The sequence below is a fragment of the Hyperolius riggenbachi genome, chromosome 8 (genome assembly GCF_040937935.1).
Source record: "Hyperolius riggenbachi isolate aHypRig1 chromosome 8, aHypRig1.pri, whole genome shotgun sequence".
Classification (NCBI taxonomy): Eukaryota; Metazoa; Chordata; class Amphibia; order Anura; family Hyperoliidae; genus Hyperolius; species Hyperolius riggenbachi.
This window is the reverse complement of record NC_090653.1, coordinates 69,031,997-69,058,116: the sequence shown is the minus strand read 5'-3', so window position 1 is coordinate 69,058,116 and position 26,120 is coordinate 69,031,997. Positions and strand designations below refer to the sequence as shown.

Below are 26,120 nucleotides of genomic sequence, written 5' to 3'. Positions count from 1 at the left end.
AGCTTTACATTTTACAGAGCTGTACCAACCCCACATGCAGAGTGTATGTGGGGTTGGTATGGCTTTGTAAAAATGTAAAGCTATAGGCTTGCTAGACACCAGCGGTTCTGGATGCAAGCTTTGCTTTTTGTTCACTTTAAGTCCCCTATACCTTCCTAGCGGTTTTAGGTCACCCTGAGCTGCTTGGTTACTGTGTTGGATGATTTTGTACCAACTAAAACAGCCCTGGTAAGTATTAGAGTCGGAATGGAGGAGTCAGAGTCAGAGCAATTTTGGGTACCTGGAGTCGGAATTGAATGATTTTTGTACTGACTCCACAGCTCTGGTTCTAACTATGATCTGCTGTTGGCAGCATAATAAAATATGCAGTCTTTCTGTTTTCAGGCACTGTATAAGTAAGGCATGCTTTCTAGTAGTAGATAACACTTCCTGATTGGCAGCAGTTATTTAATTCTCAGAAAAGCAGATCCAAGCAGTAGAAGACTTTGCCAGCAGGTGTGGCAGTGCAAGGTGTTGCTGATCTTCCTTGTCAGTGTTTTCTATATGGTAGTAATCTGTGTAATGAACTGTGGTTTATCAGACAAGGTTATCAACAGTTTACAATTGCGCAGTTACCATAGTTCTAAAATTGTATATGTAACATCTGGTTTTCAGTAGCCACCAATTAGATGTACATGATTAGGCACAATTCTCTTCCAACGCTGTTGCACCACTTCCTAGAGATGCCTCCAGTTGCTTACAAGCAGCTGACAGTATCTAGGACCAGCTCACAGGTCCTGATTTCACCACTGTGAACCTCCCATATGAGCTAGGCCTTAAAGAGGAACTGTAGTGCTGCATAATATGTTGGCGCTATATAAATACAATAAATAAATAACATAAACTGTAGTGAAAATATTTTTTCAATATTCATTTATAGATTATTTAGTCAGTGTTTGGCCATTGTAAAATCATTCCTCTTCCTGATTTGCATTCTGAAATGTATCACTGATGGCTACATCTTTACTGCTACCAGGTGATTTGTGCGGAATGTTACTGAGAGTTCTATGCACAGAGGGAGATACTGCTTGCTTGGCAGTTGGAAAAAGCTGTTATTTCCCACAATGCAATAAGGTTCACAGACTGCAAACTGTCAGGGCCGTGGTCATGACATCACCCTGTGGGAGGGGTTTCACCACAATATCAGCCATACAGACCCCCTGATAATCTATTCGAGAAATAGGTAAAGTTTTCTCATGGTAAGTATCAGCTGCGGATTGGGATGAAGTTCAATCCTGGGTTAGAGCTCCCCTTTATGGGTTCACAATGACGGTTTTGAAAATACATGAAAACCACGTATAGCATTTTTTTAAATTTACATTTCAATGTGTTTTATTTTTGCACTTATAAGAAGTCATCAAGCATGAAAACGAAGTATTTTTCTGCATTGTAACTGCTCAGGAGATGCATGCAGTGTAATAAAGGAAATGCTTCTATGGCTTGTAAATTGCCATGTTTGGTGTGAATAATATCACAATATCTCCTTGAGCCCTTTATACCTTTCAGGTGGTAGCAGAGGCACTGGCCCCCTCTAGAAATCACTGTGCCCTTCTAAGTGCCCCCACCCAGTGGCGTAGCAATAGGGGTTGCAGAGGGAGCAACCTCATTTGGGCCAGAGGGGCCCCATGGGGACCTTCCTCAACTAAAGTATTAGCTCTTTATTGGTCCTGTGGTGGTAGTAATCACTTCTATAGATGCTTTGAATAGCAGTAATCATTTACAAACTGTTCCCCATCCCCTTCTTGCTCCATAGCTACGCCACTGTGCCCCACCCCAGAAAAAAACTAAATACTGTAGCAACAACTGCCATTATCTATAACCACACCCCGTAATAATGCGATAGGCTTGCTTGGCATTTGGAAACAGCCATTATATCCCACAATGCAACAAGGTTCACAGAAAAGAAATTGCCATGGCCATGACATCACACAGTGGGAGGGGTTTCACCACAATTTCAGCCACAAAGTGCCCCCCCCCTCCAATGATCTCTTCGAGAAAATGTTAAGATTTCTCCTGGGAAAGGGGCTATCAGCTAATGATTGGGATGACGTTCAGTCCTTTATTACAGTTCCTCTTTAACCACTTGATGACCCACCCTTTACCCCCCCTTAAGGACCAGTGCTGTTTTGAATGATCTGTGCTGGGTGGGCTCTGCAGCCCCCAGCACAGATCAGGTTGCAGGCAGAGAGATCAGATTGCCCCCCTTTTTTCCCCCCTATGGGGATGATGTGCAGGGGGCATCTGATCTCTCCTGCCTGCCTGGGTGTTGCGGGGGGGCACCTCAAAGCCCCCCTCCGCGGCGAAATCCTCCCCCTCCCTCTCCTACCTGGCCCCCCCCGGCGATCGAGGCTGCACAGGACGCTATCCGTCCTGTGCAGCCAGTGACGGGACGTCCCCTGCCACATGGCGGCGATCCCCGGCCGCTGATTGGCCGGGGATCGCCGATCTGCCTTACGGCGCTGCTGCGCAGCAGCGCCGTACAATGTAAACAAAGCGGATTATTTCCGCTTGTGTTTACATTTAGCCTGCGAGCCGCCATCGGCGGCCCGCAGGCTATTCACGGAGCCCCCCGCCGTGATTTGACAGGAAGCAGCCGCTCGCGCGAGCGGCTGCTTCCTAATTAATCAGCCTGCAGCTGCCACTTTGCCGACGCACGGTATAAGCGTGCGGTCGGCAAGTGGTTAAGTAAATCAAAAGTCTTATCTATTTGCCAGAAATACCTCACAATCCTTGCAAGATCCTTTGTAATTAATGGATCTGGATGACACTTGTATCCTTCTCATTGTACGTTTTATTATCGTCAGTCATCATGCCGCCTTTGTGCTTGAAGCTGGAGCTGCCACTGGTTGGAAGAGCGGCATCAGCTGTTTTGCCTTATAGGGTGTCAATCGACTTGTGTGCGACTACCTTTACTCATAAGAAATATTTAGGGGATAATACAGTATAATTGGATGCTGGGGGCCAGAAGTGTTCTTCCACCGAGTAACGTTTATACATGAGGCCTACAGATGTGCCATCTGCAGCCACACCATTTACTACTGATCTTCTAGAGACGAATCGGAGAGAGAGGAGAGATGACTTTGAAACGCGCACATGTGCTGCCAGGCGCTCTGCAATATTTGGAACTTGATTTAGAGGAAAAGCAGTCAGCAGGCCGGTTGTGTGTTTTCAAACGCTGACTCAAGGGGGGCGTTGAGAATAGTAAACTATTTATTTGAGCGTCTGTCTGAGCCCCCTCGTTCCCTGCGTCCCATAGGGCTTCATACTATGAAGCGATTGTTACAGAGACTTCCCAAATTGGCCTTATTATAAACACACAGGAGCTGCCGTCTGATCCGCACCTGAAACCTAAGCCTGTCTGGAGCACATGTGTGTAGCAGGCCTTGTTACACGGACAGTTCTGTGCATTCTCAGCCTTACATACGCACACAGCCCCGACTCCCAGCCTAGTTTCCATACCTCTGGTCACACTTCAGCCTAACTGCCAATATTTCCGTACCCTTTCCAGGGATACTCTGCTGCTGAGCAAGTTTACTTCTGCCAAGCACAGATAAGCCAAATTTCACAGCTTTTGCAGAAATCGATTCAAAGCAAAACTTGGAAAGTAAAACATCGGAAGCAAGGGCCTAAGCTTTTACAATCTGTGTAAAGTCACTTTTTATTTTCCATTTTAGTTGTTTTTACAGCACACTTGAAGTGAGAGGGATAGGCACGGGTTTCTGGACTGGCCACAAAGGCCCGGGCCTCGGGTGGCTGCAGCCTAAGAGGGCACCTGGAAGGAGGGGTTGCTACACATATGAAGGAGGAGGCTGAAAATGGAGAGCAACGCATGAAAAAGGGAAACTGATGCCCAAGGGGGCTGTTCATGAAAGAGAGGGGCTGCTGTACATGGATGATACACATGGAAGAGGGGGCTGCACATGGAATAGGAGGGGCTGCTGTACATGGATGATACACATGGAAGAGGGGGCGGCACATGGAAAGGGAGGGGCACTGCTGCACATGGATGTTACACATGGAGGAGGGGACTACACGTGGAATGGGAGGGCGCTGCTGTACATGGATGATACACATGGAAGAGGGGGCTGCACAGGGAATGGGAGAGTGGCTGCTGTACATGGATGATACACATGGAAGAGGGCGCTGCCCATGGAATGGGAGGGGCGCTGCTGTACATGGATGATACACATGGAAGAGGGGGCTGCACAAGGAATGGGAGGGGCGCTGCAGTACATGGATGATACACATAGAAGGGGAGGCTGCACATAGAATGGAAGGGGCGCTGCAGTACATGGATGATACACGTGGAAGAGGGGGCTGCACATGGAAAGGGAGGGGCGCTGCTGTACATGGATGTTACACATGGAAGAGGGGGACTACACATGGAATGGGAGGGCGCTGCTGTACATGGATGATACACATGGAAGAGGGGGTTGCACATGGAAAGGGAGGGGCGCTGCTGTACATGGATGTTACACATGGAAGAGGGGGACTACACATGGAATGGGAGGGCGCTGCTGTACATGGATGATACACATGGAAGAGGGGGTTGCACATGGAAAGGGAGGGGCGCTGCTGTACATGGATGTTACACATGGAAGAGGGGGACTACACATGGAATGGGAGGGCGCTGCTGTACATGGATGTTACACATGGAAGAGGGGGACTACACATGGGGCCTGATTCACAAAGCGGTGCTAACAGCACGCTGGTGAAAAGCCCTTTATCATGCCTAAACTCAGTTTAGGCATGATAAGTTTAGGTGTGATAAGTTTAGGTGTGATAAGTTTAGGTGTGATAAGTTTAGGCATGATAAGTTTAGGTGTGATAAGTTTAGGCATGATAAGTTTAACCACCCTGGCGTTCTATTAAGATCGCCAGGGCAGCTGCATGAGGGTTTTTTTTAAATAAAAAAAAAAATATTTCATGCAGCCAACTGAAAGTTGGCTGCATGAAAGCCCACTAGATGGCGCTCCGGAGGCGTTCTTCTGATCGCCTCCGGCGCCCGGAATAAACAAGGAAGGCCGCAATGAGCGGCCTTCCTTGTTTTGCTTAGATCGTCGCCATAGCGACGAGCGGAGTGACGTCATGGACGTCAGCCGACGTCCTGACGTCTGCCGCCTCCGATCCAGCCCTTAGCGCTGGCCGGAACTATTTGTTCCGGCTGCGCAGGGCTCAGGCGGCTGGGGGGACCCTCTTTCGCCGCTGCTCGCGGCGGATCGCCGCAGAGCGGCGGCGATCGGGCAGCACACGCGGCTGGCAAAGTGCCGGCTGCGTGTGCTGCTCTTTATTTCATGTAAATCGGCCCAGCAGGGCCTGAGCGGCACCCTCTGGCGGTAATGGACGAGCTGAGCTCGTCCATACCGCTAAGGTGGTTAAGCGGCAACTGCGTTAGCACTGCAGTGCACAGCTGATCAAAAGCTTTACGCTAGCAAAGACTGGTGCACTTTGTATAAAGTTTAATGGCGCTGCTTTGCGTGTGGGACTTTGCAAGCGATCTAAACTTATCTAAACTTAGCATGCCTAAACTTATCACACCTAAACTTATCATGCCTAAACTTATCACGCCTAAACTGGCTTTTCACCAGCATGGTGCAATGGTTATCATGCCTAAAGTCTTTTAGGCGTGCTAACTGGGTTAGCACCGCTTTGTGAATCGAGCCCATGGAATGGGAGGGCGCTGCTGTACATGGATGATACACATGGAAGAGGGGGTTGCACATGGAATGGGAGGGGCGCTGTTGTACATGGATGTTACACATGGAAGAGGGGGACTACACATGGAATGGGAGGGCGCTGCTGTACATGGATGATACACATGGAAGAGGGGGTTGCACATGGAATGGGAGGGGCGCTGCTGTACATGGATGATACACATGGAAGAGGGGGCTGCACATGGAATCAGAGGCAGCTGCTGCTGCATATAAAAAGCAGCAATTTTGGCCTGGATGTGGCAGTAAGGAGTCCCCATTGGAGCCTTGAACTGGCCCTGGCATTAATATTAATACTTTATCTGATTCTTAAAATTCCCTACCGAAGCTTTATGTCACGCAAAAGAGCTCGAATTGCTAAGCTGTTGTAGATGGTATATTTTTTTCCCCCTCGGAAGGTCTTAAATTACGATAAAGTTAGTGACAAGGTATATATACACACTGTACAGCGCTGCGTAATATGTCGGCGCTATATAAATACTAAATAATAATAATAAATAATAATAAAGAGGCTTATACCTACTGCCAAGTACAGCAATGCTTCTTGTCAACCATCATGCTATAATCATTGCTCCCAACTGCCTCTCTTTTGGAGGAGGGACAGTCCCTCTTTGGGAGCCCTCTGTTCCTCTGTCCCTCTTTCTTCCTCATTTGTCCCTCTTTCTATGTAAATATATGTATTTCTCTACTAAAAAATGTGTTTGATTGACTCTAAACTTTATTCCCATCTTTTAAAGGGAAGGTTCACGCAGTTAAAAAAATTAAAATCCACTTACCTGGGTCTTCCTCCAGCCCGTGGCAGGGAAGACGTGCCCTCGGCGCCGCTCCGCAGGCTCCCGGTGTTCTTCGGTGGCCGACCTGACCTGGCCAGGCCGGCTGCCAGGTCGGGCTCTCCTGCGCTCCAATATGCGCCTCACGGGGGCGCGCTGACGTCATCGGACGTCCTCCGGGCTGTACTGAGCAGGCGCAGAACTACTGCGCCTGCGCAGTACAGCCCGGAGGACGTCTATCTTGAGGCGCACGTTGGAGCGCAGAAGAGCCCGACCTGGCAGCCGGCCAGGTCGAGTTGGCCACCGAAGAACACCGGGAGCCTACGGAGCGGCGCCGAGGGCACCTCCTGCCTGCCACGGGCTGGGGGAAGCCCCAGGTAAGTGGATTTGGATTTTTTTTTATTTAACTGCGGATCTTCCCTTTAAATTGATATATTACTCATTTTAAAATGTTAATATGAAGGAAAATGAACCAGGATAGAAAGGACCAGTGGAGTTATAATTATACAACAACATATTTTTCTTATGAAATCTTTATGGTATGCGAGACTAGGGTTGTGATGGGGTGTGGCAAGGGCGTGGCTTAACTTTCTCATCTCAAAAAGTTGGGTGGCCCCTCTTTCTCATCTCAAAAAGTTGGGTGGTATGTATAATTAGTACAGTACATCCATTTCTTGGGAGATTTTTGGACACATCACATATGCACTAAAAAATTAAAAACAATAGTGCACAAGCCAGCCTGGGGCCCCGGGAACTCTCACTGCCCGGGGCCCCAGAACCAGCATGCAAATCTTCCTCTCTCCCTGAAACAAAAGGTCATGGGAGAGGATCGTATGTTCTGACGCTGGTGACATTTTCTTTGTTTCATTGAACAGAAGAGACCTGATTGCTCGCCCCAGAGTACAGAACAATATGGAAAGGAGGGAGTATATGCCAGAACTGGTAGTCACATCACAATGTGTATCACATCAGGACTTCCCCTGCTACCATAGTTGTGCTGAATGGAATGACCGGTATTTGCCAAATCTGCTTTCTGTTTATAATTCACAGCAAACAAACACACCCTTACATCATGCTCCAAGAATGTGGCTTCTGTATTAAACGGCTGCAGAAATGTACAAGGGCATTCCCTGATGTATGGCAATCCCTGCAGATTGCTGCAGAGGCACGTACAGAAGGCCCTGGCTATACAGTTAGAGTTAGAAATGGACTGATTTTAATGAACCTTGTACATCCCAGCCAATGAATCTGTTTTTGCTTAAATAAAGTCCCTTAAAGTGTACCTGAGTTGGCATAAAATAAAAAAAAATATAGATACCTGGGACTTCCTCTAGCACCCTCCAGGATAATCAGTCCCTTGCTGTCCTCCTCCGCCGTCTGGATCCTCTGCTAGGCGGCTCGGTGACTTCGCCAGTTCCTTGATAACCTATAATGGGCACCACATGTACCTGGATACGTATACTGGGCACCTATAGTTCGCTATCTATACTGAGGGCACCACATGTACCTGGCTACCTATACTGCAGCACCTATTGCTCACTATCTATACTGAGGGCACCACATATACCTGGATACCTATACTAGGCACCTATAGCTCACTATCTATACTGAGGGCACCACATGTACCTAGCTAACTATATTCGGCACCTATAGCTCACTATCTATACTGAGGGCACCACATATACCTGGATACCTATACTAGGCACCTATAGCTCACTATCTATACTGAGGGCACCACATGTACCTAGCTAACTATATTCGGCACCTATAGCTCACTATCTATACTGAGGGCACCACATATACCTGGATACCTATACTAGGCACCTATAGCTCACTATCTATACTGAGGGCACCACATGTACCTAGCTAACTATATTCGGCACCTATAGCTCACTATCTATACTGAGGGCACCAAATGTACCTGGCTAACTAAACTGGGCACCTATAGCTCACTATCTATACTGAGGGCACCAGATATACCCGGCTAACTATACTGGGCACCTATAGCTCACTATCTATACTGGGGCACCACATGTACCTGGCTAACTATACTGGGCACCTATAGCTCACTATCTATACTGAGGGCACTACATGTACCTGGCTAACTATACTGCAGCACCTATACTGGGGCACCACATGTACCTGGATACCTATACTGGGCACCTATAGCTCGCGATCTATACTGAGTGCACCACATGTACCTGGCTACCTACAGTGGCTTGCAAAAGTAATCGGCCCCCTTGAAGTTTTCCACATTTTGGCACATTACTGCCACAAACATGCATCAATTTTATTGGAATTCCACGTGAAAGACCAATACAAAGTGGTGTACATGTGAGAAGTGGATCGAAAATCATACATCATTTCAAAAAAATTTTTACAAATAAATAACTGCAAAGTGGGGTATGCGTAATTATTCGGCCCCCTGAGTCAATACTTTGTAGAACCACCTTTTGCTGCTATTACAGCTGCCAGTCTTTTAGGGTATGTCTCTACCAGCTTTGCACATCTAGAGACTGAAATCCTTGCCCATTCTTCTTTGCAAAACAGCTCCAGCTCAGTCAGATTAGATGGACAGCGTTTGTGAACAGCAGTTTTCAGATCCTGCCACAGATTCTCGATTGGATTTAGATCTGGACTTTGACTGGGCCATTCTAACACATGGATATGTTTTGTTTTAAACCATTCCATTGTTGCCCTGGCTTTATGTTTAGGGTCATTGTCCTGCTGGAAGGTTAACCTCCGCCCCAGTCTCAAGTCTTTTGCAGTCTCCAAGAGGTTTTCTTCCAAGTTTGCCCTGTATTTGGCTCCATCCATCTTCCCATCAACTCTGACCAGCTTCCCTGTCCCTGCTGAAGAGATGCACCCCCCGAGCATGATGCTGCCACCACCATATTTGACAGTGGGGATGGTGTGTTCAGAGTGATGTGCAGTGTTAGTTTTCCGCCACACATAGCGTTTGCATTTTGGCCAAAAAGTTCCATTTTGGTCTCATCTGACCAGAGCACCTTCTTCCACATGGTTGCTGTGTCCCCCATATGGCTTGTGGCAAACTGCAAACGGGACTTCTTATGCTTTCTGTTAACAATGCCTTTCTTCTTGCCACTCTTCCATAAAGGCCAACTTTGTACAGTGCATGACTAATAGTTGTCCTATGGACAGAGTCTCCCACCTGAGCTGTAGATCTCTCCAGAGTCACCATGGGCCTCTTGACTGTATTTCTGATCAGCGCTCTCCTTGTTCGCCCTGTGAGTTTAGGTGGATGGCCTTGTCTTGGTAGGTTTACAGTTGTGCCATACTCCTTCCATTTCTGAATGATCGCTTGAACAGTGCTCCGTGGGATGTTCAAGGCTTTGGAAATCTTTTTGTAGCCTAAGCCTGCTTTAAATTTCTCAATAACTTGATCCCTGACCTGTCTTGTGTGTTCTTTGGACTTCACGGTGTTGTTGCTCCCAATATTCTCTTAGACAACCTCTGAGGCCCTCACAGAGCAGCTGTATTTGTACTGACATTAGATTACACACAGGTGCACTCTATTTAGTAATTAGCACTCATCAGGCAATGTCTATAGGCAACCGACTGCACTCAGATCAAAGGGGGCTGAATAATTACGCACACCCCACTTTGCAGTTATTTATTTGTAAAACATGTTTGGAATCATGTATGACTTTTGTTCCACTTCTCACATGAACACCACTTTGTGTTGGTCTTTCATGTGAAATTCCAATAAAATTGATTCATGTTTGTGGCAGTAATGTGACAAAATGTGGAAAACTTCAAGGGGGCTGAATACTTTTGCAACCCACTGTATATACACCTATAGCTCACTACCTATACTGAGGGCACCACATGTACCTGGATACCTATACTGCAGCACCTTTAGCTCGCTATCTATACTGGGGCACCAAATGTACCTGGCTACCTATACTGCAGCACCTATAGCTCACTACCTATACTGTAACATACCTCTGTACTCTATATGCTGCAGCACCTATGGCTCACTACCTATACTGTAACATACCTCTGTACTCTATATGCTGTAGCACCTATGGCTCACTACCTATACTGTAACATACCTCTCTACTCTATATGCTGTAGCACCTATGGCTCACTACCTATACTGTAACATACCTCTGTACTCTATATGCTGCAGCACCTATGGCTCACTACCTATACTGTAACATACCTCTGTACTCTATATGCTGCAGCACCTATGGCTCACTACCTATACTGTAACATACCTCTCTACTCTATATGCTGCAGCACCTATGGCTCACTACCTATACTGTAACATACCTCTGTACTCTATATGCTGCAGCACCTATAGCTCACTACCTATACTGTAACATACCTCTGTACTCTATATGCTGCAGCACCTGTGGCTCACTACCTATACTGTAACATACCTCTGTACTCTATATGTTGCAGCACCTATGGCTCACTACCTATACTGTAACATACCTCTGTACTCTATATGCTGCAGCACCTATGGCTCACTACCTATACTGTAACATACCTCTGTACTCTATATGCTGCAGCACCTATGGCTCACTACCTATACTGTAACATACCTCTGTACTCTATATGCTGCAGCACCTATGGCTCACTACCTATACTGTAACATACCTCTGTACTCTATATGCGGCAGCACCTATGGCTCACTACCTATACTGTAACATACCTCTGTACTCTATATGCTGCAGCACCTATGGCTCACTACCTATACTGTAACATACCTCTGTACTCTATATGCTGCAGCACCTATGGCTCACTACCTATACTGTAACATACCTCTGTACTCTATATGCTGCAGCACCTATGGCTCACTACCTATACTGTAACATACCTCTGTACTCTATATGCTGCAGCACCTATGGCTCACTACCTATACTGTAACATACCTCTGTACTCTATATGCTGCAGCACCTGTGGCTCACTACCTATACTGTAACATACCTCTGTACTCCATATGCTGCAGCACCTATGGCTCACTACCTATACTGTAACATACCTCTGTACTCTATATGCTGCAGCACCTATGGCTCACTACCTATACTGTAACATACCTCTGTACTCTATATGCTGCAGCACCTATGGCTCACTACCTATACTGTAACATACCTCTGTACCCTATATGCTGCAGCACCTATGGCTCACTACCTATACTGTAACATACCTCTGTACTCTATATGCTGCAGCACCTATGGCTCACTACCTATACTGTAACATACCTCTGTACTCTATATGCTGCAGCACCTATGGCTCACTACCTATACTGTAACATACCTCTGTACTCTATATGCTGCAGCACCTATGGCTCACTACCTATACTGTAACATACCTCTGTACTCTATATGCTGCAGCACCTATGGCTCACTACCTATACTGTAACATACCTCTGTACTCTATATGCTGCAGCACCTGTGGCTCACTACCTATACTGTAACATACCTCTGTACTCCATATACTGCAGCACCTATGGCTCACTACCTATACTGTAACATACCTCTGTACTCTATATGCTGCAGCACCTATGGCTCACTACCTATACTGTAACATACCTCTGTACTCTATATGCTGCAGCACCTATGGCTCACTACCTATACTGTAACATACCTCTGTACTCTATATGCTGCAGCACCTATGGCTCACTACCTATACTGTAACATACCTCTGTACTCTATATGCTGCAGCACCTATGGCTCACTACCTATACTGTAACATACCTCTGTACTCTATATGCGGCAGCACCTATGGCTCACTACCTATACTGTAACATACCTCTGTACTCTATATGCGGCAGCACCTATGGCTCACTACCTATACTGTAACATACCTCTGTACTCTATATGCTGCAGCACCTATGGCTCACTACCTATACTGTAACATACCTCTGTACTCTATATGCTGCAGCACCTATGGCTCACTACCTATACTGTAACATACCTCTGTACTCTATATGCTGCAGCACCTATGGCTCACTACCTATACTGTAACATACCTCTGTACTCTATATGCTGCAGCACCTATGGCTCACTACCTATACTGTAACATACCTCTGTACTCTATATGCTGCAGCACCTATGGCTCACTACCTATACTGTAACATACCTCTGTACTCTATATGCTGCAGCACCTATGGCTCACTACCTATACTGTAACATACCTCTGTACTCTATATGCTGCAGCACCTATGGCTCACTACCTATACTGTAACATACCTCTGTACTCTATATGCTGCAGCACCTATGGCTCACTACCTATACTGTAACATACCTCTTACCTTAGGTAACTTTGCCTCAGGTCAGGAAACCTTTCAGGAGGGGCAGATATGTTTGATGAGGATAATAAAAAAAATATGAAAAAAAAAAGTATGATAACATTGAATATCTAATCCAGAATATCTGTACAAGAGCAAGCTTGGTTAAAATTTAGAACGAATATTTTGCATTGCTTACCTTTCTATAGAAATGATTCATCTTATGATTATCTCTCCAGATAAAAAGGAGCCCCGCAACGAATTCCTATTCTCCTTCAGCGCAAATCGCGTCAGGGAGATCGGGGTGAGCAAGGAGTCGCTAAACCAAGCTGAACTGCGCATATATCGCAAAGTGTCAACCAAAGAGGTCGAAAACAAAGAGATCAGAGTGGAGCTGTGGAGGGTGAGTGTTTGGTGGGAGAAGTGGCTCTTAAAGTGACACTGAAGCGAAGAAAAAACACTATATCATATAATTGTATGTGTAGTGCGGATAGTTAGTAGAACATTAGTTGCAAAGAAAAGAGTCTCATATTTTTAATTTTAGGTATACAGTATAGCTTGTTTTTTTTTTGTTATAACATTGCGTCATTGATATTTGCAGTTTACAAACTACACTTTGCATTTTAAACTATGAAACAGAGCAGAAATAATGACCCTTTGAACTTCTCTGCAGTAAAATCTTATCTGAAGTTGTCTTTCATTGTTTCTTTGATGTATAAGTGCTTCAGAGCAACAGATGCTGGGCTGTATAGGCAGACCCAGCCTCTGTGTGCGGATATCATTCTTAGAACTCACCTCGGGTTCTCTTTAAGTCTTAGTGCACTAATACTTAAGTGTCCTTAAAGGAACACTTTTTTAAACCAAGTGTTCTAAAATGACAATGTACAAATAATGTCTAAGTAGCTGTGTAAACATTTTCCTACTTTTCATGTTAAATATCAGAGGCAAAAGCTTTAAAGAGGAGCTGTCAGCCATACTATCTCAGAAAAAAAAACATATATAAGTAGATACATACTTGCTCTACTTGCATAACATATGTATTGCACTGTCCTCAATTTGATTTTAGTGATTTCTCTACAGTTAAAAAAGAGAAAATCCTTCTTAGTATTTCCAATTTTAAATGTGGCTATTTTGAAACCAATCCTGATGTCATTTCCTGCCCTACTCTCCTCTGCCTGATTTGCCCACCCTTCACTATAGAAAGTGCACTCTCTCAGCATGAGAAATATTGTCCAATCAGGAGGGAAAGAGGCTTCAGCCAATCATGCTGCATTAGTTAAATCTGAGGGGAAATTGAGAATCAAAAAAGGACATCCCAGCATGCCCTTCAACTTCCTTTTTGTGTACCAAATTTTGTGTGTACCAAATAAGAGTCAGGTAAACTGGGGTATGATCATTCATCAACAAGAAAAGTAATAGTGATTTTAACTTTTGGATTGCCTGGTTAGCATCCTTATTACTTGTTTACCAGATAAAAATAAAGAATTGATTTTTTATTTTATGCCCGACAGTTACACTTTAATTTATTGAGTGTAGGGCTTTATCCACATCCCCAAAACATACACATAAGGTAATTGGCCTCCCCCTAAATTGGCACTAGACTACAAAACATACACTACACAATACATACATAGACATACGAGTATGATAGGGACTAGGTTGTGAGCTTCTCTGACGGACAGTTCGTGACAAGACAGTATACTCTGTACAGCGCTGTGAAAGATGTTGGCGCAATATAAATACTAAATAATATCAATAGACATCCCTTTATATATATTAGTGCTATGCTATCCTCAACAGTTTTTCTCAGCTAGAAAAGGCATCAATTAGATTATGGTGCATTAATCTAATTGGCATCTAATCTAATCTTTTGCAAACCCAAGCATTTGCTTGGGGATTCACAAAAACAAAGGCCTCATCAGGGTATAGGCAACCCAGGCTTGTGTCTACAGCATGCTGTACTGGTGCCCCTAGTGGTGAAGGCTTGCTCCATTTGGAGCTCCAGGGTCTTCTGCTGCCAATTAACCCCTACTGCATTAATTGAATAGCATTAAAGAGACACTGAAGCGAGAATAAATCTCGCTTCAGTGCTTATCGCCGCTATCCTGCGGCTAAACGGGGGTCCCTTCACCCCCAACCCCCCCCCCCCCCCCCCCCGCAAAATCAACGACCAAATTGGTCGTAGATTTTGCTGCTGCTGGAGGCAGGGCTAACGGCTGCAGCCCTACCTCACAGCGCGTCTATCAGCGGCGCATCGCCGCCTCTCCCCCGCCCCTCTCAGTGAAGGAAGACTGAGAGGGGCGGGGGAGAGGCGGAGATACGCGCTGACAGACGCGCGTGGGGCAGGGCTGCAGCGGTTAGCCCTGCCCCAATGCGGAAGCGCTCCCCCGCTGTACGGAAGGGATTTTGAAGGTAAGGGACCCCCATTTAGCCGCGCGATAGCGGCGTTTTAGCAGGGGCACACATGCCCCTGCTAACTATGAGCTCTGAAGCGAGATTTATTCTCGCTTCAGAGTCTCTTTAACAGGTGGGGTGGATGTGATGTAGCTAGGCAGGAAGAGGAAGTGGCTTTACCCCCTGGCAGGAAGAAAGATGTCAGGTTTTCTAGAGGGGGAGAGCAGTAGGAGGGCAAGGATCTCCATCCTAATGCTGGGAATACATGGGTCGATCCTGGCTCTCGATTCTGCGCCTGATCGTTTTGCCTGCTCAATTCTCTTATCTTCCGCTCGTTTTTCTTATCTTTTTTTTCAATTCACTTCAATGACAAATCGATCAGCAAAACGCTGGAACGGTGATCGGACATGTCAGAAATTATCTAACCATCTTATCAGCTCAGAATCTACCCGTGTATTCCCAGCATAGAATAGAAAATCCTGCAGTGCTGCTGTAACGAAAAGTTACAAAAAGGTGTCTTGTCCCGTAAAACTGTCCTGTGGACCCCGCATCACTCCACTTCTGACACCTGGCCCCGCCTCCCCTCTCTCCCTAGAGAAAAAATGCCTGGCTATTTACTGCAGTATTTTTTCATGTGTTTTTGTTTTGTTTTTTTCTACAGTTATTTTTGCACAAATTTTAGCATGTGTAAAATTTAGAACAACATTTACTGTGTGAGTGATGCATATTTTTACATAAATTAATGCAAAGTAATGCTTGCATGTAACTGGGAAGGCCACTGACCATCAGCTTGTTTCTGCAATCCACTTGTGTCTGCAGAAAAGGGGAGCAGGCATGACTGCTATGGGGCCCCAGTGTTTTGTTGTTCTGTCTGTGTGAAATAATCATGTTTACCATCAAATGCCAGTAGGTGGCGAGCAGAGTCAGAAACCACAAAAATCAGCTGATATAGCTCAGGGGCATAGCAATAGCCATAGCAGCTGCTATGGGGAACTGGAGCATAGGGGGCCCAGGTGGTACTTAAAAGATACCAGAACCCAAAGGGTCTGGTAAAATGAAAGTTGCAATGAGTAAGGAGAGAAAATTAGATACTGCTTCTGTCGTTCCCCGCTGTCAGCCGCCGGTCTTCTCCAATAGATGCCGGTGTCCGGGAGACTCTCCTGACCTCTAACCCGGACATACTGCGCCGCGCATGCGCAGTATGTCCTATCGTATTTGCTTCTGCCATCGCATTATGACGGGCAGAAGTATGCACACTTCCCCGCCTCCTCCGTCCTATGGTCTGCGCTCCAGTGAAAAGCAAGCGGTAGACACTAAGTGATTAGCATCTGACACTTGCTTTTCAGAGGAGCGCAGATGCTAGGACAGAGGAGGCGGGGTAGTGTGTGTACTTCTGCCAGTCATTATGCAACGGCAGAAGGGAAGACGATAGGACATACTGCATATGCACGGCGCAGTATGCCCAGGTTAGAGGTCAGGAGAGTCGCCTGGACACCGGCATCTATTGGAGAAGACCGGCGGCTGACGGCAGGGAACAACAGAAGCGGTAAGTATCTAATTTTCTCTCCCTACCCAGTGCAGGTTTCATTTTACCAGACCCTTTGGGTTCTGGTATCCTTTAATGTATTCACCATTAACTTCCTTGTGTTTCTCCACTCTCTGACTTTGTCTCAGTGCCCATGAGCTATGTGCAGTGTAGAGTGCATGGGAATGTAAATTGCCCAATTAACTCATATCCATAGGTCAGGGGCAGGTGGCATTGCTTAAGAGTGGCTACATCTGAGGGCCCCATGAGAGGTTTTCTGTGGGGCCCCATGATCTCTAGCTACGCCACTGATTCAAGATTCAATTAGATAAATGTGCAGGATTCTGACCACTAAATCTAAAGGTGGCCACTAACGGTCCAATTTCTAGCGAAAAATCATTTGAGCGATCAGAAATTCTGATCGGGTTGGTTGTAAATAATCTCCATTGATGGGCACAATCGATTACGAACGATCATTAAAATAGTCGTCCGATTGGAATTTGGTCAAACCAAAATTTGGATTTTCTTGTTGGTTGTGATAGGAAGCAAAGATTGGTTTGTTGGTGGTGTAGTGAATGATTTTTCTCCAGTCAGATTTATCTGTTCGCTTGAATGATTTTGGAATAGGTAGGTAGACGGGAATAGGTGCCCCCAATGCTGGTAGCCAGGTACAGTTGTCCCCAGTATAGGTTAGCTAGGTACAGTTGCCCCCAGTATAGGTTGGCCAGGTACAGTTGCCCCCAGTATAGGTTGGCCAGGTACAGTTGCCCCCAGTATAGGTTGGCCAGGCACTCTCTTCACTTCCTGTTTCTGCCTGGTGCTACCCCCAGACTTCTGCCGCCTGAACAAGTCGCCTCACTTGGCATCATGGGCGGTCCAGTATGCGGCAGGTGGTGTTAGTGGCTGGACTGAATGCAGAGCCATTTTTTCCCCTGCGCTGAAATGCGACTTAGATCTGAGCAGGTCACAAGCAGCTGGTAAGAGTATTAAGGAATTGCTGTGGGGTGTGAATGAAAGTAAGACACAGCTAGGACCGTGTTTGTAAACTGACGAGGCTTTGCAAACTCAGTAACATGGTCACACATTTATTTCTAAAAACAAAAATTGCAATGCAAAGAATTAAATAATAGGCAACAGTTTGTAAACATATACATGCCCCATGAGTTTTGACAAAACAGCTTGGATTCTCTCTCAAGTTTAGGCTATGTGTGTTTAAACTTCAACAAATAAGTGGTTCCCTCTGTCCTGCTCACAGGAAGGCAGCAACACATCATCCCCTCGGTATCTGGAAAGTCGGTATGTGTTTGTGAAAGACCCAGAGGAATGGCTGTCATTTGATGTGACAGAGTCTGTGAAGATATGGCTCACCCTCAAAGGTAAGATGGGCTGACATTAATTCAAGAGCAATAATGGGAGCTATATGTAGATATCATGTTTTACCAATAAAGCAGGTATGTCACTAACAGGGTCCTGTCCACAGTTCAGAACACATCCAGGCATGTCATAACCAACTGACAACACAGCAGGTAACCAGCAATAACATCTTCCTCAGGCCTCAGCTGTGGGAATGGTGGAGCATGTTAGCCAGCATGAGACTGCAGGGACAAAGCCAAAATTTTCAGGGGGGGTGGGGGGGATTCCTGAAAGGTCTCCCTCAGCCACGCACAATACAGTATGATAATATGCAAATAATATGCTAGGATCTGACAATAATTTCCCTAAATGTCCTATCCACTCCCGATCGACAGCACTTGGGGAGGGGTGGAGAGGTTGGGGGATAGGCGCTGTACACAAGACCCTGCTGCACACTGAATAGGGACTGTCTACAAATCTTTGTCTACAAAACGTATGATTCCTTAACAGTGGCTGGGCAGATGCAGTCATTAGAATAATTGTGCAGAGAGCAGAACGCTTTTTCTCTCTGCGCCCTTAGTTGTCAGTCTCTCAGGACAGGGTAGAAGAAAATTCTTCCCCCACAGGCCCCCCTTTGGCTTCTGCCCCCCCTCCCCCCCAACTGTATCCCTTGAAGGATCTATAGTTACTCCCCTGCAACCAAGTACACTGATGGTGTGGTGCACAATGGAGCAGCACAGTAAAAAAAAAAGTAAAATCGATACAACAATGCAGGCTCTGCCTGGCGACACGTGTCCTTGAGTCCTTGATCGCGCCCGCAGCCGGGTGTGCTCTGCACATGCGCACTACGTCACAACTACTTAGTGTGCACGTGCAGAGCACTCCCGGCCACGCAATCAAGGTCGCGCATCGCTGGACAGTGCCTACGCTGTTCACCGACCCTCCCAACTAGGAAGAAGCTTCGGAGGGTCATTACACCGTAACAGAGGTGGACGGAGGAGAAAGGGGGAGCAGTGGGCATGAAGAGAGCCTCTTACACATGCCTGCTCCCCTCATTGTTTAATTTGCATATGGACTAAGGTATCCTTTAAAACAATGAACAAAGCAGCTAGGAAAAACTGTCCTTCCAACAATCATAAATGTGTAAATAATCAATATCCCAGCACTAAGTTCATTTTCACACTAAAACAAGTGCCCACCACAGAAAGCCAAATGGGCTGCATTACAAGGACTTGTGCTTCTTTGGTAGCCCAGTACCACTGCAAAACCACTTTTATTCCATAGGGTAAATCAAACTACCTAAAATTCACTTAGTGGATCAATAGCCATGGAACCCAAACTCCATACAGGGCTTTACAGATAAGACGCCTACACGGGGCGTCCCTGTAAAACGATGCAATCTACGATTGCATCTAACCGAAGCCTCCCACCTGAATGCTAATTTATGCAATTCCTGCTAGATTTGGTACAGCAGGCAAAGGGTGTATAACAGTACACCTGATTGGCTGACTGGCGTCTGCTGACCAGATAAAGGCAGGAGATTGCTCTAGCTGGGAGTTAGCAATTGTGTTTGTTGCTTTACAGATATGAGCAAGATGCTGTCTCCTCTGCACCCACAGCATGGAGCGGGCAGGGTGAATAGGAGAACAATGCCATTGTCCGAGACGCTACACCAGGCAGATTGTTGATAGAGATGTCGCAAACATAGAATTTTCCGTTCGTGCACAGCGAACGCGAACTTCTGCAAAATGTTAGCAACAGGCGAATCTGGCGAACCGCCATAGACTTCAATGGGCAGGCGAATTTTAAAAACTACAAAGACTGTTTCTGGCCACAAAAGTGATGAAAAAGTTGTTTCAAGGGGTCTAACACCTGGACTGTGGCATGCCGGAGGGGGATCCATGCCAAAAGTCCCACCAAAAATTGCGGAGTTGACGCAAAGTCAGGTTTTAAACCCTAAAGGGCAGAAATGACATTATGCACAGCTCTGGGTGTCAGTGGGCTGTGGAGTGTCACACACACAGAGAGATACAATAGTACTATCAGAATACAGTTAAGTAATAATGCATTGGAGTGGTTTTGTGCCTTCAACTTAATGAGGCAACAGCAGTAGTGTGTACACAGCTCTGGGTGTCAGTGGGCTTTGGAGTGTCACACACAAAAATAAACACAGGAGACTGATGTGCTAGCCCTCAAAAGGGCTGTTTGGGTGCTTTCACAGCAAGTGAAGAACAAGAAAACAGGCCTAGCTAATGCTTTCCCTACCTATCTGCAGCAAGTCTGACCCTGCTTTCACCAACAGTCAGCAGCCAGCAAAGAATTGATCCAATATAGCCACCGCAACTGCTTTTTGATAGAGTAGTGGGGGGTCCAGGAATGGGTTCTGATTGGATGCCAAGGGCTTAATTCACTAAACCGTGATAACTCATATCACAGCCATTTGCGCGCACCATTGTGAATTTGTGCATTTTCGCGCACAAACGATATCGTTTTCGTGCGCAAATGCAAATTTTCGCTGGAAAACGCACGTTTGCATGCAAAAGTTTGCAATTGTGTGTCCAAATTTGCAATCGCGTGCAAACGCGAAAATGCGCACGAAAACGGATGTGATATTAGTTATCACGGTTTAGTGAATCAAGCCCCATGTGTCTGCTGACTGTGAGGTAAGGGGTCAAAGTTTAGCTTAATGATGATGTATAGGCGGTGGGTTGAACACGCCAAATGTTCGCTGTTTGACGCAAATTCAGAATACTGCTCGCCGGCAAACTGTTCGGGCCATCTCTAATTGTTGACCGATGCACTGGGGGACTGGGGGCCACTATACATGCCAGATTCTTGGCCATCTAGCGCAGGGGTCCCCAAACCTTTTCGGTCAAGGGCCTGGTCAACATACTTTAGACTACTGGGGGGCCGGAGTATACATAAAATGATGTAGAAAAGCATAACATTGAGCCTAGATATTGTAGCCAGTGCCTAGTATTAACATGGGCAGCCCTCATTTCTCCCATTTAATCAGAGTAGATGTTATGCCCCCAACACAGCATGTGCAGATAGCATCCCCCCAACACAGCGCAAATATTGTGACCCTAACAAAGCAAGTCATATGTGAGCCATAATGTCACCCAATGGCCTGCAAAAGCCTGCAGCACTGTGGGGGGCCGGTAAAAAAAGCATCAGGGGGCCGCATTCAGCCCGCGAGCCTTAGTTTGAGGACCACTGATCTAGCGGGTGTACAAGGCTTTACACTCATAATGAAATTGGCCGTGGTTATGCATTCAGAGGGGAAATCACTGGTGACTCTTTCTTGAGGTAGGCATGTGATGTATGCCATGCAGGAATAATCAGATTCCTTGTAGTGTCATTGTGTCATTAGTTTTATTTTGAAGCAATGTAGCAACCGAACAGGAAAAGCATGGTTTCAGCAGATAACGAATAACTAACTATCTCCAGAAGGGCCATGAAAGCTCAATGTCCAGTAAGAAAAGTTGGAACTGAGGTTGTACGAAAGTGCAAAGTAGTTAGAGGAGTCCACCAATGGGTTAGCCATCTTCTCACAAGCAGAGCAGGGCTTTTAGTTTTAGCTTTTAGCAGGGCAGTTTCTAGGCCAAATTGCACCCAGGGCGAGAGTGTAAAAATTGCGCCCCCTTCCCCCCCCGCCCCCGTGGACTAGCGAACCCTTACTCTTTAGGAAGAGTCACACAGCCACAGGTCACAAGTAGATCTGCCTACTTACTAGTAACCAGCCGCTCATCCTGGAGGAAGCAGGGACCAGGAAAAAACAGGCGAAGAGAGCCCGCAAAGCCGACTCCTCCATGGGTGCCACGCACTGACAGCCTGCAGTACCGCTACAGGACATCAGGAGTCATCACGCGGTGGTGACGTGATGATGACTTGAAGTCTGACACAGGCAGCCCAGGAGGAGTCAAGGAAGGTGATCATGCTGGTAATCTTCTTTCTTCTTCCATTTGGCTGCACCACACATCACCATCTCCCTAGTGGTTATGTCCTTCTGCCTGTGCTGCCCTTCTTCTACTTGCTGGTTTGCGCCAAGGGCAGTCGCCCTGCTCGCACTGCCAAAGAAACGGCCCTGGCTTTTAGCTCTCCTCCCTCCTTCGCTCTCCCCTCCAGAACTAATGTGCGAGTGGCTGGCTGGCAGTGGGCGGAGCTCACAATCTAATCCCGGCCATAGTCAAAGTCTAATGTCCCACAATATCATTATTATGTATTTATGTAGCACTTGCATCTTCTGCAGCACTTTACAGAGTACATAGTCATGGACTGACATCCATGATGCAAATCTCTCATTTCACTACATCATTGTGAGAACACTGTGTTCTTATGTGTTTGGGGAACATTGCCTAATTACCTTTAGGACCACTTTGCCTATCTGTGTTTTGGAAGGAGAATCTGTCCCACTTCCTCAGAGTTACATTACAGTTCGCTCTGCCCACACCACGTCATGTACACGCTCATTTTTCGGCGTGGTGCCTAGCGTGCCGCACTAACACACACACACACACACCCTGTCCCAGGTTGAGCCAAGAAAAATCTGGTCACTGTAAGTTACTCCCCTGAAACCTGTGATTGGTTGCCCTTTGGGCTGCCTCTTGGACAATTTCACCAGCTTGCAGATTCTTTGAATGATTTAGACTTGCTATCCGTAACTACCCAACATAGTCAACTTGTTCATGCTACGGTTTACGCTTTTCTATGCATAAGTAAGCTTTGTCATGGCCATTCTAACGTGACTGATCAAAAGCCTAGTCATTGTATGCTGAAATCTCTTTCTTTAATAAACTTTTTTAAAATAATAATTAAAAAAAAACCCTGCTGATCCATGGAGTTCTATCAAAGGGCATTCTGGGACTGTCACAGCAAGATTAGCCTTTAGTCACCTCTCTTCACTTCCTCTTCTTTGTTAGATACAGTTGTACATTCAGCATCCCTGCAGTTCTACCTCCTGTAACAATTTATTTCTTTATGACTGAACTATATTTCATATTAAAGTATCTTTCTCGTTCACTCTGTTTTTGCTATTCCCTGCATCACGTTGTTAGTCTATTGATAGTGTAACTTGTATTAGGGAAAGGGATATGTATGTAGGGAAAGAATCTGGTGAGGCAACCATTTGTGGAACATACACTTAGGTTTCAATATCAGCAAATATTCCAAAAATGTGTAGAATTCAATTCGGCTCCTTCTAATTTCACAAGAGAAAAAATAACTACAGTGTGGAAGGGTGAGCAATGCACCCTAAGAAGAAATCACAGAGACTACGGGGGCCCAAGTGATGCAGAACGTCACAAAGTATATAAAAATGAATATTAGGTGAAATGAATATTCACAAAGGGAGGTTGCACAGTAGGGCTGCACGGGTTTTCGGTTTAAAACCGAAACCGCGGTTCCTGGCAAGACGATCTGCTGATCGTCAGTACCTACGGTTTTTCGGTCCGCTGTTTGTAATACCTTGCTTCTGGCCCCGCTGTGCGCGGATTGGCCAGAAGCAGTGAATATGTATGAGTGTTAATGAGCGGGGGGCAGATCCACTTGAGCGAGCAGCCGGGCACATACAGCAGCATTACCAATCACTGGCTAGCGATGGAATGACGGCAGTGGTAGGCGGAGCTGTACAGAGCATACAGCTCCGCCTACCGCTGCCGTCATTCTATCGCTAGCCAGTGATTGGTAATGCTGTATATGCCCGGCCGCTTGCTCGAGTGGATCCGCCCCCCGCTCATTAACACTCATACATATTCACTGCTTCTGGCCAATCCGCGCACAGCGGGGCCAGAAGCAAGGTATTACAGACAGCGGACCGGGCAGTGCGGAAACACCGCCCCCCCCCCAGCATTTGAAAAAAATTGGGGAAAAATCGAAATTGAAATTTCTGAGAGAAAAATCGCAATTTCGATTTTTCCCTAAAATCGTGCAGCCCTATTGCACAGGGAGCAACCAACCACTGGAAGGAGGTGCACAACCCCGACTCCACTTGTGTAGCCAGAGAGGGTGGTGATGGTCGCACTCTTGAAAAACAGCAGTAAGGTCCGGACATGTGGCATCAGCCCCATGGGGACCAGACTTTAGCCCTCACAAGGAGGTAAGCAAGCACAAAGGGGGCAAAAGGTGACCAGGAGTGTATAAAACTGAGTTAAAAACAAATAAAATAGAAAAAGGGCTCTCTGCATCTGACTTTTGAAACCCTTCAGCACTCTATTTGGTCTGAGGAATTGGGCCGATACCCATGAAACGCATTGCCTGTGCTTATTAAAAAATAATTATATTTAGATATATGAATTAGTCATTATAGAGCTAAGCCACCTCCCCCTTTTTCTTTTTTATTTGTTTTTAGCTCAGTTTTATACACTCCTGAGCGCCTCTTACCCCCTTTCTAACTACAGAAGAGTGGGGAGTGGCAGGGTTTAATTTTTTTAACATTGATAGATAATAATTATTGAGAAATGCAAACTGTGCAGAGATTTACATCCACAATAACTATTTTACCACAACTGGATCCATCAGAGAGTCTGTAACTGCTCCTTTTCCTCTTCACAGATGAAAATCAAAGTTTTAGGTTGAAGACATCCTGTTCTTGCCAAGACGACCCGACAGAACCAGATCTGAAAATTGATGGTAAGACAAGAAACCAACATTTATTTTGATTCTTCCTCAGAAAACCACTTTTCTTATTTATTTATTTATAATTGGACTTATTTGTATCTAGCTAAAACTATCCAGCATTACATTGCAGTGATGATTGAACCGTTCACATTATTCACTGTTACCCCTGTCAGAGGGTCTCAATCTAAAAATGTCTTTATTACATTGCAAGGCCATTTATGGATGCTGGGCCAATTAGCCCCATAGTGCATTTTTGGGGGTGCAACTCACATCATCAACACAGTGTGGCCCATATGCAATTTACTTTTTCTCCTGCGTTTTCTCCAGGGAGATAATTTTTCACCTTCTGTTTAAAACAAATTTTCAGCACTCTGCAGCTGAACAAGTTCCAAAAGTAGGTAAAAAAAAGTATTGTTAAAATGAGTTGAGCATTTTCTGGCTTGCTGGTGGTTCAAAGGGCATTTTATTCACAAGGTGTGAAAATATTATCTGGGAAAAAACTTAGAAGTATGGGTGTCGCAACAGCACATAGGGGAAAAAAGGGCAGCCGCTTTTTAACACTCTGGTGTTATCCAGATTCTATGCTTTGCCAGATATAAGTGTTTAGACTTTTGTTTGCTTTTCAGGGGAGCTGGGGCTGCACTCCACTGCAATTTAAGTATCTCATTTGCATATACAAAGTACTGGTCTATGAACTATTGCAATTAAAAAATTAAGGTCAGGGAGACTTTAAAGAAATAGAAGGTAATGCAGATTGCAGATGTTGATTAAAATATATTTACGTATTGCAGATCTAAGATGGTGAATATTTATCAAAAAGCAAAAACTAACTAAGACTCAGGGAGGAGCTAAGTATATATACATAATATATTATCTACGGGGGCAGAGAGGAACACACTACCTACACAGCAAATTCAACTAGTTAAGGAGACACTGAAGTGAAAAAAAAATTATGATATAATGAATTGGTTGTGTAGTACGAATAATTACTAAAATATTAGAAGCAAAGAAAATATCCTCATATTTTTATTTTCAGTTATATAGTGTTTTTTTTTTATTTTATATTGCATCATTCTCTAATATTTGCAGTTTACACACTACTCAGCATTCTAAGTGTGTCCTGAACTGTTATCTGCAGAAGAAAAAGCCTGACAGCTGAGATAATAAAATTCAGATAACAGAGCTATCTGGGACTTTGAAAGTCATGGAGCTGAATGGCTTGTTTTGCATAGATAACAACTAGAGTTTCTTATCTCTTCCTGTACTGGAAACAATATTAGACTTATGTCTCTGCTCCTAATGTTTTATTTCTTAGCTGTACTACACATACAAATCATTATATCATAATTTTTTTCACTTCAGTGTCTCTTTTTTTAAGCAGCACAGATATGTAAGGCACAACAGCACTTAAAGACTATACCAGTCTTCACATGAATCAAGTTACCTTGCTT

The 26,120-nt window shown here is 45.5% G+C and overlaps 1 protein-coding gene across 1 annotated transcript in view; it reads left to right on the top strand.

The window, feature by feature from the left end:
* Window positions 1-26,120, top strand: part of TGFB1 (transforming growth factor beta 1) — a 62,775-nt gene that overhangs the window by 25,232 nt on the left and 11,423 nt on the right. Inside the window, exons 2-4 of the mRNA XM_068250622.1 lie at window positions 13,019-13,182; window positions 17,954-18,074; window positions 24,604-24,681. Coding sequence (XP_068106723.1) covers window positions 13,019-13,182; window positions 17,954-18,074; window positions 24,604-24,681 — 363 coding nt within the window. The remainder of the gene's footprint in view (window positions 1-13,018; window positions 13,183-17,953; window positions 18,075-24,603; window positions 24,682-26,120) is intronic.